Source organism: Quercus robur, chromosome 3, assembly GCF_932294415.1.
Source record: "Quercus robur chromosome 3, dhQueRobu3.1, whole genome shotgun sequence".
Lineage (NCBI taxonomy): Eukaryota > Viridiplantae > Streptophyta > Magnoliopsida > Fagales > Fagaceae > Quercus > Quercus robur.
This window is the reverse complement of record NC_065536.1, coordinates 26,394,761-26,410,347: the sequence shown is the minus strand read 5'-3', so window position 1 is coordinate 26,410,347 and position 15,587 is coordinate 26,394,761. Positions and strand designations below refer to the sequence as shown.

At 36.5% G+C, this 15,587-nt stretch overlaps 1 protein-coding gene and 1 long non-coding RNA gene across 2 annotated transcripts; one reads left to right on the top strand and one right to left on the bottom strand.

The window, feature by feature from the left end:
• Positions 1–274: 274 nt before the first annotated feature.
• On the bottom strand, positions 275–3,408 carry LOC126717624 (uncharacterized). The gene is made up of 5 exons (XR_007652677.1): positions 3,286–3,408; positions 2,793–3,187; positions 2,585–2,659; positions 2,424–2,501; positions 275–2,270 (listed from the first exon to the last, which is right to left on the bottom strand). It is a non-coding gene; the product is annotated as an uncharacterized LOC126717624 (long non-coding RNA).
• A 403-nt stretch (positions 3,409–3,811) lies between these two features.
• On the top strand, positions 3,812–6,014 carry LOC126719455 (NAC transcription factor 29-like). The gene is made up of 3 exons (XM_050422003.1): positions 3,812–4,019; positions 5,467–5,747; positions 5,868–6,014. The coding sequence occupies exons 1-3, from the start codon at positions 3,812–3,814 to the stop codon at positions 6,012–6,014; spliced, it is 636 nt and encodes a 211-aa protein (XP_050277960.1).
• The last annotated feature ends 9,573 nt before the right edge of the window (positions 6,015–15,587 follow it).

Here is a 15,587-nt window from a genome sequence, read left to right as displayed (position 1 = left end):
AAGCCGCGTTTTAAACACACGGCTTTAAACTAAATTTAAAGCCTTGTCTATAAAACGCGGCTTTAGGCAAGCTAGAGCCGCATTTTATAAACGCAGTCATAGTTAAGATTAAAAAAAAAAAAATTGAAATAAGAAGGTCCTATAGCCGCATTTTTTAAACGTGGCAATAGCTCCACCCCCAAAAATGCGGCTATTGCTCATAAAAACGCGGCTATAGACATATTCTATAGCCGCATGTTTAAAACGCTAAAAAACGCAACTTTATCCTGGCTGTAGCCGCATTTTTACAAACACAACCTAAGACCCGCGTGTTTTGTAGTGAACTTATAGTAGATTTTTCAGTTGGGAGATCAACCAAGTCCCAAGTCTATGTTTTATGCAGTGCGTCCAACTCTTCGTTCATAGCTTACTGCCATAATGGGTTATAAGAAGCCTCGTTGAAAGTGCAAGATTCATGAAGACATGCAAGGGCAGAAAAGCAATGAAAGAAGACATGCAAGGGCAAAAGAGCAATGAAAGTCACAAAGATGAAATGGAAGAGTACTTACCCAATAAGAGCAATAAGGCTCACTAACAAGATTGCAGGAAGGATCTGTAGCCTGGTTAGAGATAAAGGACAACGATGAAGGTGAGAGCAGCTGGCTCCACATAAAGGAGTTGGTGGACAAAATCTTAGGAAATAAATCAAGAATTGGATTGATGGGCAATGGGATCATAACATCCTTTTGTTCAACATCGTACCCAAGAAAGAAACATAATTATGAATATAAACATAATTATATTTAGATAAAACTTAGGTACAATTTCCTATGTGCAACTATATAGGTTTCACAATTAAAACCAAACAAATAGCTGGATTGATTTAATAGTTATTGGAAAAGATAACACTATTTGTTTTACATTGGTCAATGTAATCAAGTTGTTAATTTAATTGGAGAACCTAATATATTGGAACTAAGGAAGTGTGCCTAAGTTTTACTTTTTTATTTTTTTCTTTGAATTGTAGAATATATAATTCCATATACAAACATACTCATAATAAATGCCTATTATTAATATAATTACCATAATTATAAAATTTTATATTTAGTGAAAAAAAAATCATGTTATATTAAACTTTTCTTTACATTGCCTAGAAAGTTATACATGCACTTCCTGTTCTGAATAAAAGTAGGCTTATTCAAATGAATACAACAATAAAATTCTAGAAGCAGGAAAACAAAAAGGTCACTTTTTTATTATTATATTATTTACTAGTCGCAAACTTATATAATTCACGAGAAAGCTACTAAAAACAATAGGATCCAAATTAAGTTACAAACTGTGAAGCTTTTCAATTAGAATTATTTGCAAGTTAGACTACAAAATTGGGTAAAAAGAATCAAATGCATTTTACAAACTGTCCGGCCTTTTATTAGTAGCAGAATCACTTGCATGTTGGAATTTGATCCCAGTGGATCAAGTGTAAATCCTTCATTTAGATACTCTAGTATCAATTTGATAAGTAAGAATTAAAGATAAAATACCAAAACAATCATTCTTGAAAGCTAACATACCTGCAATGATTTTGTTTAATACAGTGCACTTTGTATTGCGGTTTCATAAACACAATTTTACACCCATCTCTCAAAACTGAATAATACCAAAAATGGGAACACATAGCACATTAAAAGACGCATACACAGAACCAAAAAAAAAAAAAAAAACCCATATATTGTTTACTTAAGTAACTCAAAAATGTAAAATCTCCAAAAGAAACACAGCACATATAAATGCATGCACATGTCTACATAACTTTTGATTAACCCAAATGCAGCAGCATTAGAAGCAAATTTTAGGCTTCTTCCCTACTCTCAATGGCTCCTAAATAGTGTCTTTTTTCCTTCTCAGTTCTATTCATCACAATCAACAATCAACATGTATACATCTCATAAAATCCATAAGAAATTTTTTTTTGTTTTTTTCCTTTCACCCATCTCAGTTTGACTGTATAAGAAAAACCAAAGTGAATAAAAAAAACTTTTTAAAAAAAATTTAAAACTTAAAACTGAAATCTCAAAGTTTACTTAGAGTAGAATCAATAGATACAAACCCATGTTTTTATGTCCAGTTTCAGATTCTTCCTGGAACCATATTACCAATATGAAGCAGCAAGAAGTAGCAATGAAAAAGGGATAAAGCTAGTTAATACCTGGCAGTCTGGCACTACTACACTTGAACTAATGAAAATAAGCCTCTACCTGTTTAAAAAATCCACAATTTTCTGTTCACTACACAAGTGAAAAAGAAATTAGTTAACATTTAACCTATTAGTGAAGTATTTCCTTTTATCCACAAACAAAAAATTAATCAATAAACAAACTTTTGTTAAAATCAACCACATAAATAACAAATACTCAGAGAGCTTTAGAAATAGACACAACCTCAACATTATTTCCGAGCTGGTGTTACCTTACAATTCCCGAATTGTTCAAACTTCAAACTGGTCATCCAAATATCTCCTTTTTATCACCAAAAAAAAAAAACCCATCATCAGAATTCCTCTACCAACCAAAATAATTAAATAAATAGAGTGGTTAAATACCATTTGTTCCAACAAAAATACCCTAATTTGGTTCCAATGATGAAACAATTCCGCTTGCGAAGAGCCATCCCAAAGCTAGGCATAAAACCATGCATAAAAATTAGATTGACATCTGTAACAGTAAGGCATAAAGTACTACGTCTTCTTATATAAATTATAAAGTAGCAGTAACTAGCAAGTAAACAAACATATAAAGAAGAAACCATACAGATTGAACAAGAAATTCAAAGTCCATAGTTCATCTGGGATTACTCCAATGACATTCAAAGCAAAAACCATCCTATAATAGGAAAACAACAACAACGTTTTCAACCATGAAACAAAGATTCATAAACCGAAGAAACTCAAGATAATTTGAAGTGTAGTGTCTGTAACATACCAAATTTCTCAGAACTTCTCAAGAATAATTAATTCTATAACCAAAATGGGTGATTATCATAAGAATAATTGTGCTTCAGTTTGTATATGAATTTAATTTGTGGACTGGTAAAACTGTAGGCTTAGATAAGGTGGCAGATTGAATGATATCATTAGAAATTCAGAATCGGCAGAAATTTATTGGAAAATTAGAACTTAATTTAGAAAAATCACCTGAGAAGGAACCTGAAAAAAAAAATCAAAACAAATCAAAACAAAACGAAACAAAAAAATTGAAATCTCAGATTTAAAATTTTTCACATTACACCCGTGTAATTTTGCACCAGCCAATTTTTGCAGAAGTTGGTATCAAATTCAATATTCTATGGTTCAGTGAAGAGCAGAAGATCTTAACCAATCCACCCACAATACCCATAAGTTAAGTGGGACTTTGGGACAAGAGGAATAGGGGCTGTCTGGGGTTGAAGTGGAATTGTGAGGGTTGTTTTATTTTATAATAATTTAGTATATTTTTAAATTAATGCTAAATAATATTCTAGAGGCCGTAGAGAATAACAAACCGTCACTAATTTTATGTATTATTATTTAAGAGTTAGAAAGTCAAACGTTGTTTTCCGAGTACGAAAAGGAATAAAAATTTATCGTTCAAATGGAAGGAAATTGAGTCCGAATAGGAAAGCCATTATTTTTGCTGAATTGTAGACCTATATATATTCTGACCCTGGAATGAATATAAAGAACTTGTAACAACTTCTCTAAAAAAAGGTCTTAAACCACCCCCAAAACACTGAGGCAGTAAGCAGTGCAGTCATTAGAGAGTTGAGTATTCTAGTTTGTGTTGTGTTCTTCATGGCATTGTTGAACAACATGAAAGACTCTTCTTCTTCCTCCAACCCAGATCCAGATTTTTTGCCAATTGGGTATAGGTTCAGTCCCTCTCCAGCCCAATTTGTTAAATTGTTCTTGTGTAATTGGATACTGAGCCGTCAACTCCCTCTCAATCATATTAAATACATCAAATATTTGTTCCAACTTGATGCTGATCAAGTGCCAAAAGGTATGTTAACTTACATTGTGGAATTTTTTGAATTTTCTTTTTCTTTTTCTAAGATCTTTACAGATGATATAGAACTTCAATCTATAGCATTGGTTCCAAGATAATGCCTCTTCATCGTTAAGCCAAAACACCAAATTGATTTTTGGTGTGGGTGGAATTTGGGTCTTAGATCTTTTATTTGACAATTTGTGCATGGGTGCAATTAACAATACAACACACAGCACCCGTGCTCCCTAGCCTAAAACTCCAAAAAAAATTGTTACATCTATTTTGCACATTCTTTTAGCCTTTTCTTTTTGAGAAAAAAAATAATAAAATAAAAAATTAAAAAAAAAAAACACTTTTTTCATTCTTTAATCTATATTGTATGACACAAAAACGCACACATACATATATATATAGTAGTTACTAATAGTCTAATCCTAATATATGATTTTAAGTTATGAGATGGCTATTCATTCCCACGGTGAAGTGTCTGACTTTGGTCTTGTTGGATGCATTTTGACTAAAGAAAGTACTTTTCCTATCTAAATATTTTAGAATAAAATACTTACATAGTGCTAACCTCTATTATTAAAACTAAAAAAATATGATAAATGATTAAAATCATTTAAAATTAAAATCATTTGAAATAATAGAACGTTTTTTACTGGAATTTTTATTGTTTATAAAAACTTTTATACATAAGATATAATGAAACAGAAGATATGGATAAATAGTGAAAATTTATAAAATTTTAACAAATTAATAATAGTTTTAAATTTACTAAAACTTTAACAATAGTATTTATTTAGAGCACATTATATTAATAATTTTATTATATTTATAGTTTTTTGCACAGGAAAATTTTAAAACTTAAAATTATAAAAAGAAAAAAAAAAGGAATACACATTGCAATACGTAGGATATAATTTTTATTATATATTATATGTTGTGAAAGAATGTTATTGTATTGTTATTTTCAAAAAATTGATTTTTTTATTATTTGCTTAATTTTGACCTACTTTTTTAAGGTTTTACATGCTTCACTCTAAGGTATTGAAATTGACCAAAACAAGCTTGGGATGTGTTTGATAGAATTACTTAGTGAAGTGTTATTGCTTATTAGTTTGAACTTCGAATACAAATGTCTCTTCATGTTTCTTGTACATCTTCATTGCTCCTCTGTCCAATTTTTTTTATTTTAGAAACTTATAACAATTTAGAGCATTACTACTTTGAATTGGATCGATTGGATTTGTCTTGAACAAAGAGAAATTTCAAAACCCATTCAATATTTTTCATATATGCTCATACTAATTATCTTGGAAATACTATCATTTTGTAATTGGAAGATTAATTTATTGCGATTGTATTGTTCTGTTTTATATATATATATATATATATATATATATATAGAACAAGCCGATTCTAAATTCAAATTGCCATTTGTTTGTGTGACTGGAAGGTCAATCCAAGTATATATGCGAAGACGAAGCATTTTATTTCACTGAGATCAATCCAAATGAAATGCTATCAATTCGAACCACTAAGAATGGTTATTGGGAGACAAATGGTGAAGAGGAAGAAGTTATTCATGGCAATAACATTGTTGGGTTCAAGACAATTTGGAATTTCTTTTGGGGACGAGCACCAAATGGGGAAATTAGCCATTGGAGAATTGAAGAATACAGGCTCCATCCAAGTGTAATTCCAGCTGATGAACTTAGTAATAGCATGATGGAAAAGGTAAGAACCATATTTCTCTATTTTAGACCTACTTTTTACTTCTTTATAAATATAAGTTTTAAATTACTACTTTAGAACTAACACCATGCTTGTGCATTTTGTTTTTTTATTTTTGGTCAGATTGGGAGATGTGTAGCATGCAAAATTAAAAATGTAGAGAAAGAAGAGGAAGCTTACAGGTTTTCAATGATGGAAACCCAAACAGAGTCAGATGAGATGCTAGAGTCATCGGAGTCAGACTATGATGAGAATATTGGAGGAAATTAAAAGACAGCATAGTAGTGATCTTGGTTCTAGCCATTATCACGTTTTTTGATTGATTGTTTTTCAAATATTATTTTTTTCAATGAGTAAACTTTTGTTGCCAACATTACAATTGTTATGGCATACGTATGAGCAGAATTTTATTTGAAATAATAATAATAATTAGTTTATTAGCGTTCTTTGTTTTCCTCTCAGTTGACCTCTTTCTCCCTTTTATCTACTTGCTAATCAAGCTTTACATCACCTTCAAACTTGTTTTGTACCCTACGTATCATTTTATGCACTCACTACTTTGGAATCTTGGATGGGATGGCACTTTTTTTCATAAAGAAAATGGGATGGTTTTGGAATGAACTAAAAGCTCACTGTTTCAAACTCGACAGAGATAGGAAATTTTCTTTTTTAATAATTCAATATTTATAATTGAGGGATTTGAACTTTGGCCTTTTTTGTTGGAAATATTAGGATGTTTCAGTTGAACTATAAGGCTATTTACAAGGAATGATGTAAAACTCATAGTGGTTAAATTCTAAAAGAAATCTGAAACATCAAGATGAGTAATGTCCACCCCATTTGGGGTATCGAGATAAGCTAGGGGATTACGAGTTTATTGTAACAATAAAAACATCAAGATGGTTTGTAGTTCAACTAATTGACATCACCTAGTGTTTTTGTTAATGGTCATTTTTGCGACAAATTTTACGGTTCGACAAAACAACTAAGCTCAATTGCTTAGCGGATCCGATCAATGTATCTTATCAATTGTATTTTGCTTTGTTGCATGGCCCAAGCCCATGCAAACAATTGGGAAAATGAGTGAGAATGGTTCGATGGGTTTGGGTTAGTTCCTATCGGACCCTTTACGTGAGCCCAATCCATATGTGCCATAAAGCAGGCTAGAGATGCTAGGGGCACTTAGGGCCCATGAAGGAGGTCCAGTACCTGAAATTTTCACCCCAAGATTGGCTCCATGCTCTGGCTAACTGTGCCCTAATTTTCGACCCAGCTCCATTTTCCACACCAAAGCATAACTAACTCTAAAAAGCTGAATAGCCTAGCCCACTCAGCCACCCAAATGTGTTTTCCAAGGGCCTGCAAAGATCAGAAATAGTAGCCACGTAGAGGAAGCAACTTTGTTTCAAAATCATGTAAAAAGTAACCAAACCCTCTCCTAAGCATCAAACAGAATACACCAAATCATAGGAATAGCACTTGAAAGGTCCAAAGCCTTCCACCCATCTAAAAACTAGTCACAAGCATCCCCTAAAACTTGGTATAAATATTCATCACCAACCCACAAGATAAGCAAAACATTTCCCTACAAACCCAAAACTTTGATATAAAAGCCTGATCAGCTACCAAGTGTTGGGACGATTTGGAATTCTAAGGGTGGAAATACTGGTACAGAGGAACTCTCCCTTTCTTACTCAAGACCTCTCTTAATTTCCCCCCCTCGCCAACTGTGGGTTAAGATTTTAAACTTATATATATTTCTGCACTTTCTTGTGTTTCTATTTGTTTTGGTTTCTCTTTCCACAAAGCACCATTAGCCTTTGCATACTACGCATTGCAAATTTTGGGCTTGACTTTCCAATAACGGACAAATTTAACAAACCCAAGGGGGGTTTTAGGCTCATTCTACAATCTCGGCCCTTGTCGCAAAACCTACCTCGACATTTTGGCGACTTCACTGGGGAGTCAAGCAGCTAAGGAAGGAGAAATCAAGCCTCCCAAGTCAAAAAACCAACGTACCTCCTACACTATCGCTCCATCTCAAAGAGCAGTTACTGATGCTTCTTCTTTAAGGGAAGTACGTCTTGATAGGGAGGTTGAACAAGCCCCTCTGTGAATGAAGGAATTATTTGAAATGATGCAAAGCATGTAGCAAAACTGACCAACCTCACTTAGGCTATTCAGTGCATTAAAGAATCCAACAAGGCTCATAATAAGGAGAATCCACGGCGAGAGGAGCTCGTACCTAAAAAGGATCAAAATGAAAAAAAAAGGTGGCTAACAAGGGCAAAAAGACTCAACAAGAGAAAGCTAACAGGGTTCTTGATGCTGATAATGATCCTCATTATGTCACATGCTGACGTAGCAAAGTTCATTGAGAGGGAACAAGTGAAAATCTCCAAGGTGCCAAGGCAATTCGTTCGTCAACCTCCCTATCTGTCTGAGTTGTTGCACAAACCATACTCTCAAAATTATGAAGTTCCCACATTCTCAATCTACGATGGATGACAAGGAAATGCTCTTGAGCATGTAAGCAAGTTCGTAGATACTATGGGCCCACACGCTGGTGATTAAGAGTTATGCCTTTGCGAGTTTTCCAAGTCGCTCTTTGACAAGGCTTATTCATGGTACATCACAATCCCAGCTAGATCGATCAAGTCATATCTTGCACATCAGAGAAGTTGAGTGTCATCCTTGATCGATGGATTGCAAACGGAATGATAAAACTATACAAGATTGATAGAGAGCCAACTAAGGAAGACAAGAAACATTCACGCTTCTGTCGCTACCACATATATGTTCATCACCCAACTACTGAATGTCACTACATACAAAGGATGTTTAATGAGAAATTGGCAGATGACACTCTCAAAATAGGCCGTGGCACTCAAGGTGTACTTATCCTCTACCTCAACATGACAGGGGAAAAGGGATAGTCGTCGTGGTTAAACATGCTAGCGACGAGGAGGAAGATCCCATGATGTCTGCTATGCTAACTCCAACAATTGAATTAGATTCGATTGGATGGTACCAACGAAATCTAGTGCATTCCATTAAGACGCTACAAAGGAGTCCCACGCTTCGTTCACTATTCAACCAATTGGGACTAACTCCCGAGGCTAGAACAGCAGCAACAAAAGCCATAGTTGGCATTGCATCCTCATCTGGATCCCATTGTTTTACAGTAGAAGCTCATGCAAGTCAAGCCTTTCTAGAGACAACCAATGTGGTTAACTTTACCGATAAGGACATGGAAGTCCAATACCCTGATCACAAGAGGTTGATGTATGTCTCAACAATGATAAATAAAGTTCATGTGAGGAGAGCCCTTGTGGACACCGGCTCATCCCTTAATGTTGTACCATTACGTACTTTTGTCGCAATGGGTATTTCCCAAAGAAAAATACAAGGATTGACAATGGAGATTACCGGATCCAGAGGAGGATGCAAACATACCATTTGACACATTCAGCTAGTACTAAAAGTCAGACCATTCATTGAGCTCACCAAGTTCCACGTCCTCGATTCTTTTGTGTCCTACCATGTGTTATTAGAAAGGCTATGGCTACATAAGCACAAGCTTGTATCGTCTACCTACCATTAATGAGTGAAGGTATGCTTACACGAAAAACCAATTCGTATCCCAGACAATCACACTCCCTTCGATCAATAGAAGGCTCATTATCTAGAAACGACCTTCTATGACCAATTGACCATAAGTGGGGAGGACACGATTGCAAAGCCCATAGGCACCCCTTTGCCTAGTTAGAAGGATATTAAAGGAGGGTCTGAAGTGGACTTGCAAGATCTCCTTGAAAAAAGGGAGAACTGCAAAGAGCGAAAAGGAGACCCACGACATTCCAAGATGTGAGAAGATTCAGTTGCCTAATGGTCACACCAGTTATTGCTTATGAAGGCACACTGGGCTTGAATGTGCTAAGCAAAAGGGCCCCAGACCAACACAAAGGGGTTGTTCGTCCTCCTGTTGTATGTTAGAAGAAACATCCAATCCAACTTAAAAAGAAACGGTATCGTAGGAAGTGTTAACAACGCCTAAGTTGTCACTAGCCAATAATGAGCTTGAAACTATCAATTTCAATGATGATCATAATATATAGCTTCCTATCTCCATCAATCTCTTGCTCACGCCATCGAAGAAAAATGAATTAGTTTCTTTGCTAAAAGAGTATCGTAATGTGTTCACATGGTAGTACGAAGAAATGCAGTTTCTAGATCCTAGAATGGTGGCTCATGCTCTTAACATTGAACCAGGGGTTAAACTAGTGGTGCAGCCAAGAAAGATTTTTCATCCCAATGTCGAAGTTCAAATAGTTCAAGAAGTTAAGAAGTTGTTAGCAGGATTTATCAAGCCTATTAAACACCCGTAGTGGCTCTCAAACATAGTTCCCATAAAGAAAAGGAATGTAAAAATAAGATGTTATGTCGACTTTTAAGACTTGAACAAGATTTTCCCAAAAGACGAGTTTCATCTCCCTAATATGGACTTGCTTATTGACTCAGCCGTGGATCATGAGATGTTCTCCTTCATGGATGGTTTTAGCGGCTACTATCAAATCAAAATGGCACCAAGAGACGCAACAAAGACTACGTTTTGTACTCCTATCAGGAATTTCTACTATACCATGATGCCATTTGGGCTTAAAAATGTGGGTGCCACGTATCAAAGAGCTAAGACCACTATCTTCCACGACATAATGCATTGGGAATTTGAGGACTATGTTGATGATGTAGTCATAAAGTAAAAACTAGAGAGAGTCATGTGGAAACCCTCAAGAAAGTTTTTGAGAGGTGTCGTCGTTATAAGCTGGGCATGAATCCTTTGAAGTGTCCATTTTTAGTGACAGCTGGAAAATTCCTAGAATTCCTTGTGTATCAAAGAGGAATTGATGTGGACCCATTGAAAGTGAAAGCCATAGTCACGATGAAACCCTCAACATTAGTCAAAGAATTGAAGAGTCTTTCATAGGGAAGCTCTCTTACATTCGAATGTTCCTACTAGGGCTAGCAGCGACAATCACTCCATTTACTCCATTATTGAAGAAAGACGTGAAATTTCAATGAACCAATGAGCACCAGCTAGCTTTTCACAAATTACAAGAGATGATGACCAGCCTACCCGCTGTTAAGGTGCCAACACTGAGCATACCATAACAACTATATCTTGCCTTGAATGATAAGGCTGTTGGAGCTCTAATCTCACAGGTTGGTAAAGATGGTACTGAACAGCCCATATACTACATGAGTAGAGCTCTTAGAGACGCAAAAACTCATTATCCAAGAGCTAAACACACTTGTATATCTTTGATATATGCGATGCAAAAATTGCGACATTATCTCTTAGCCCACATGGTGCACCTAATGACAAAGTCCAACTCGATAAGGACGCTCTTGCAAAGGCTCATTCTCTCGGGTAGGCTAGCTCAGTGGTTACTCCAATTCTTTGAATATCATGTCCATAATACCAAGGGCAGTTAAGGGTCAAGCAATAATGGAGCTTTTAGCCCAATTCTCTGGAGAAGACATCTCAAAAATCACGAATGAAGTGCTTAGAGAAGTCGCAGAGGTGGTGTGCCTAGAAGTGAATAGATGTTTATGGGAGATAACATTTGACGGATCTTCCATTTCCACTAGTGGAGGAGCTGGTATTGTCTTAGCCAAGGAGGAAGACGAAACCCTATCCATGTCTTTCAAGTTGGATTTCCTTTGTTCTAATAATGCAACGGAATACAAAGCATATCTTACCGGCCTAGTAATAGCGTGAGAAATGGGAATTAAGAGGCTCAAGATGCGAGGAGACTCAAATCTTGTAGTGAATCAAGCGAGGGGTGATTTTTCTCTCAAAGAACCCTCATTGGCCCCGTATCAAGTGATGGCTCGGAGATTGGAGGACCACTTCAATGAGCTGACCATAGAACACATGCGAAGATTGGACAACCACAATGCCAATGCCTTAGCCACACTCGGGTCCAAGATCATGTTCGAAGGGGAAAGTACTAAAGTCACCATTCTCAAAAGAAGCATCCCCATTACGCAACTCTTGCAAAAGAGTTTAAAAAAAGGACCACAAGAGCTGAAGATTGGTGAACAGCTTTGAGAAATGCCTTATTGGAATCGAGGCTAGAAATTGATGCTAAACAGCTCCAAAACTATACGCTTGTTGCTGGCGAGCTTTATAGAGGCTACTTGGAGGAATGTTGGCAAGGTGTGTAAACTTGGAAGAAGCAACGAAGAGGTTAAGTGAGGTCCATGAGAGGACTTGCTGCGCCGAGAATGAAATCCCCATCTATTGACGCCTCCAACACTTGAGTTATTTTTGGCCAATTATGAAAACCTAAGCAAACGAAATGCAAAGTCATTGTCCAAAATGCCAACATGTGTTCAATAAGGTAGAGTCATACACTATCTTCTAGACTATTGATTGGAGAACTCCATTTTTGGAATTCATCTTGGAAGGAGTCTTACCTACTAATAAGAAAGTAGCTTTTTATCTCAAGAAGCTGGTCGAGCGCTACTTTGCTAAATGAGGGATCTGGTTTCGTAAAGGATACAATGGTGAGCTACTGAGATGTCTGAGCCTCGCAGAATCGCAAGCTGTAATGAGAGAAGTGCATGGTAGTGAGTGTGGAGAGCATCAAGGAGGAAAGAAACTCCACAAACGACTTTTATCAATAGGGCATTATTGGCCTTCAATGAAGAAGGACACCACTGAGTTCATTAAATGTTGCCACCCCTGTCAAACGCATGCAAATCTCATCCATACCCATCATATAAGCTTACAAAACATGAGCACACCATGGCCTTTCCACACCTGGGAGTTTGATCTTATCAGCCCCGTCCATCTGCCATTAAATGGTTACATTTGGATCCTTGTCGCCACTGAATATTTTACTAAGTGGGTGGAAACTATTCCACTCAAGAGAGAAATAGGAACGGCTAAGACCAATTTCACCAAAGAACACATCCTCTACTATTTTGGAATTCCATAAAAAATTGTGAGCGACAATGGTACTCCGTTCATAAACAAAGATGTTCGAGCAATCATCGAGTATTACAAATCAAGCATCAAAGGTCTACCCCTTATTACCTTCAAGGGAATGGACAAGCGGAAGCAACCAATAGGGTCTTGTTAGGAATTCTTAGCAACATGGTGTTTGGCTATATTGGAGGTTGGAATACGCATCTTCTTGACACACTTTGGGCTCAGAGAAGCTCCACCAAAATGGAAACTGGCTTTTCGCCATTTTCTTTGGTATATGGAACCAAGACCATCTTATCAGTGGAGTTAATGGTGCCAACAGCTCGAACGTTGCAGGGCCAAGAACTTGAAACAGATGCACTAAGGCACGAATAGTGGACTTAGAAACTATGGATGAAACACGTGACATCGCATTGAGAGGGTGCGGTGATACCAACAGCGAATGAACAACATGTATGAGCAAAATGTGCATGAAAGAATCTTTGTGGAAGGCCAACTCGTTCTTAGAGTAGCTGATTATGTAAGAAGGAACATAGCAGCCCCTTCCAAGTTTGCGCCATATTGGGAAGGCCCATACATTGTTAAAAAAGCTCATGGAAGTGGGTATTTTATTACCTTTGTAGCATGGACAAGTCTGCCATGACAAATCCCAGCAATGGCAAGTGGCTTAAGCTTTATCATGCTTTCAATCTATTTTGAAAACATAGGTATTACGTGGCGTGTGTCTTTTTCTATTTCCTTTAAGGCAAGGAACACCATCTCACTTTTGTGGTTGGACGTCATTCACCATGTGATTTGCATTTTAGTTTGTTATCTTGCACTTTCTTTATAGGGACATGATGCATGAGCATAACGAATTAATGAGAATGCCCACTTTTTCACAAAAAAAATATGGCATTCTTACATTCTTGTTTTGCTTTCTTCCTTTTTCTAAAAGAAATTATATATATATATATATATATATATAGATAGATAGATAGATAGATATATGCATATGCCTCTGGGGTGCATGAATCATTTTGTTCAAACGAAAAACCTTACGAAGCCATAAGAAAGCCCATAAAACACTATCAAGGCAAGACCCCTACATGCAAAACCAATATGCTCTTAAGAAGGTACGGAAAGTCAGATGGGTACCCTTTCAACGACAAGCCTTACAAAGTGGTAAGAAAGTCAATGAAGTAATTCTATGACAAAACCCTCATTTGCAAGAGTGAGTTTGATATTTACTCGAAGGTACGCCTTACAAAGTAGTAAGGGTACTAACCGGAAAAAAGAAAAAAAAGAGCGTGATGACGCGTGTTAATACCCAAAGCCTTGCAAAATAGCAAGTAGGATTATGAGTGAAAGCTCGTGTCACACACTCTGACACTACAAACTAACACACAACACATTTATTAAGCGATGGTTGGTTAATACTCTAATAGAGTTGCTGAGTGTAAGGATATAGGTTGTGCCACAACCCACCATAATTAAGGATGGAAGGTGTACTATCTAACTACAAATATAGGAAAACAAAGTCATCCTCCTACACAATGGCAAACTGGCATGATCTGCGACGCATAGAAATACGATCCACACATGTGGATACCAGAAAACGGCAGCATGGTGGCCTTGCACACTATATAGGGGAGCCAACTACCAAATGGCGAGCCAAACGTCACGGTATATGAGCCACTATCTGTGGACGTAAATTATACTGCAAATTATACTCACAGATAAAACACGAAAATAATGCACACAGATAATAAGGGTATGAGAAGACCCAAATTATCCTTTAAAGGTCGCAATAGTCAAACACCATACTTATGGACGTTTCCTCGAAGGGTGGAACGAGGATAAGCTAACTACCCAACCAATCATGGCTTGCTTTTAAATAGCAATAGCAATACATAACCTGCCAACATATATGATCTCACAGTCCAAGCATGCACGTGACTCAAGGGAAGGTACAAAACCATTTAAAATCGAGTGTTAAAATAGCTGCATACACACCCATAAAGCATGAACAACCTTTCAAAGCTAAGTGCGAAAACGCGTTTGATAATATGTTTTGCACATTATATGTTTTGATACAAAATTTGGATTGCATTAACCATGACAGGTCAATCTGGGTGAAATACCAAATACAGAACCAAAAAAGGTTGTCCAGTACATGTACAACCTAAAACAAAAGATGACATGGGGCATCTCCATACATAAGAGCCAAACAATGTCCAGGCATTTTCCCTACAAGATACATCTATGTCGTCAAAAATAAAATACATATAATAAGGGAACAAAGGAAGTTCAAAGCAAGCTGTGAATGGCATTGTTATCCAAGAGGACGATATTTGGAGCACCTCTTTGCAACTGGATCATCTTTGACTTCAGTATTGCAAGCTCTGCTTCCAATTCGAATATCCGACCTAAAACAAATGCCAATCGAGTCTTCATGTCTCTACAAAACCATGATGTGGTAATATCTTGAAGATAGCAGAGAACAAAGGAAACTTTTAAACTAGCCTTATGTAAGTCTCTCACAGCATCCCTCCACTCAAACAATTGCTTTTTAGTCAAGGCAGTCATCTGAGTTTCTTACATATTTATAAGCAATGCAACCAAGATCCTTAATAAAGGGTTCTTGACAACTGAACCAACTGTCAGCTACACGATGAAATCATTATGTCTGGTTCGTAGATGTTCCAACAATGAAATGCTTTCTGAAGGGACTGAGAACCTATGGATGAGAGTGCTTGGGCCTACGAAGTGGTAAAAATAGGAAGCCTCACGCTTATTATTTCTGTCTTGTTCGAACTTGTCCAAGAAAGCTTCAATATTTTCACCAATGGAATTGAGAATTAGGG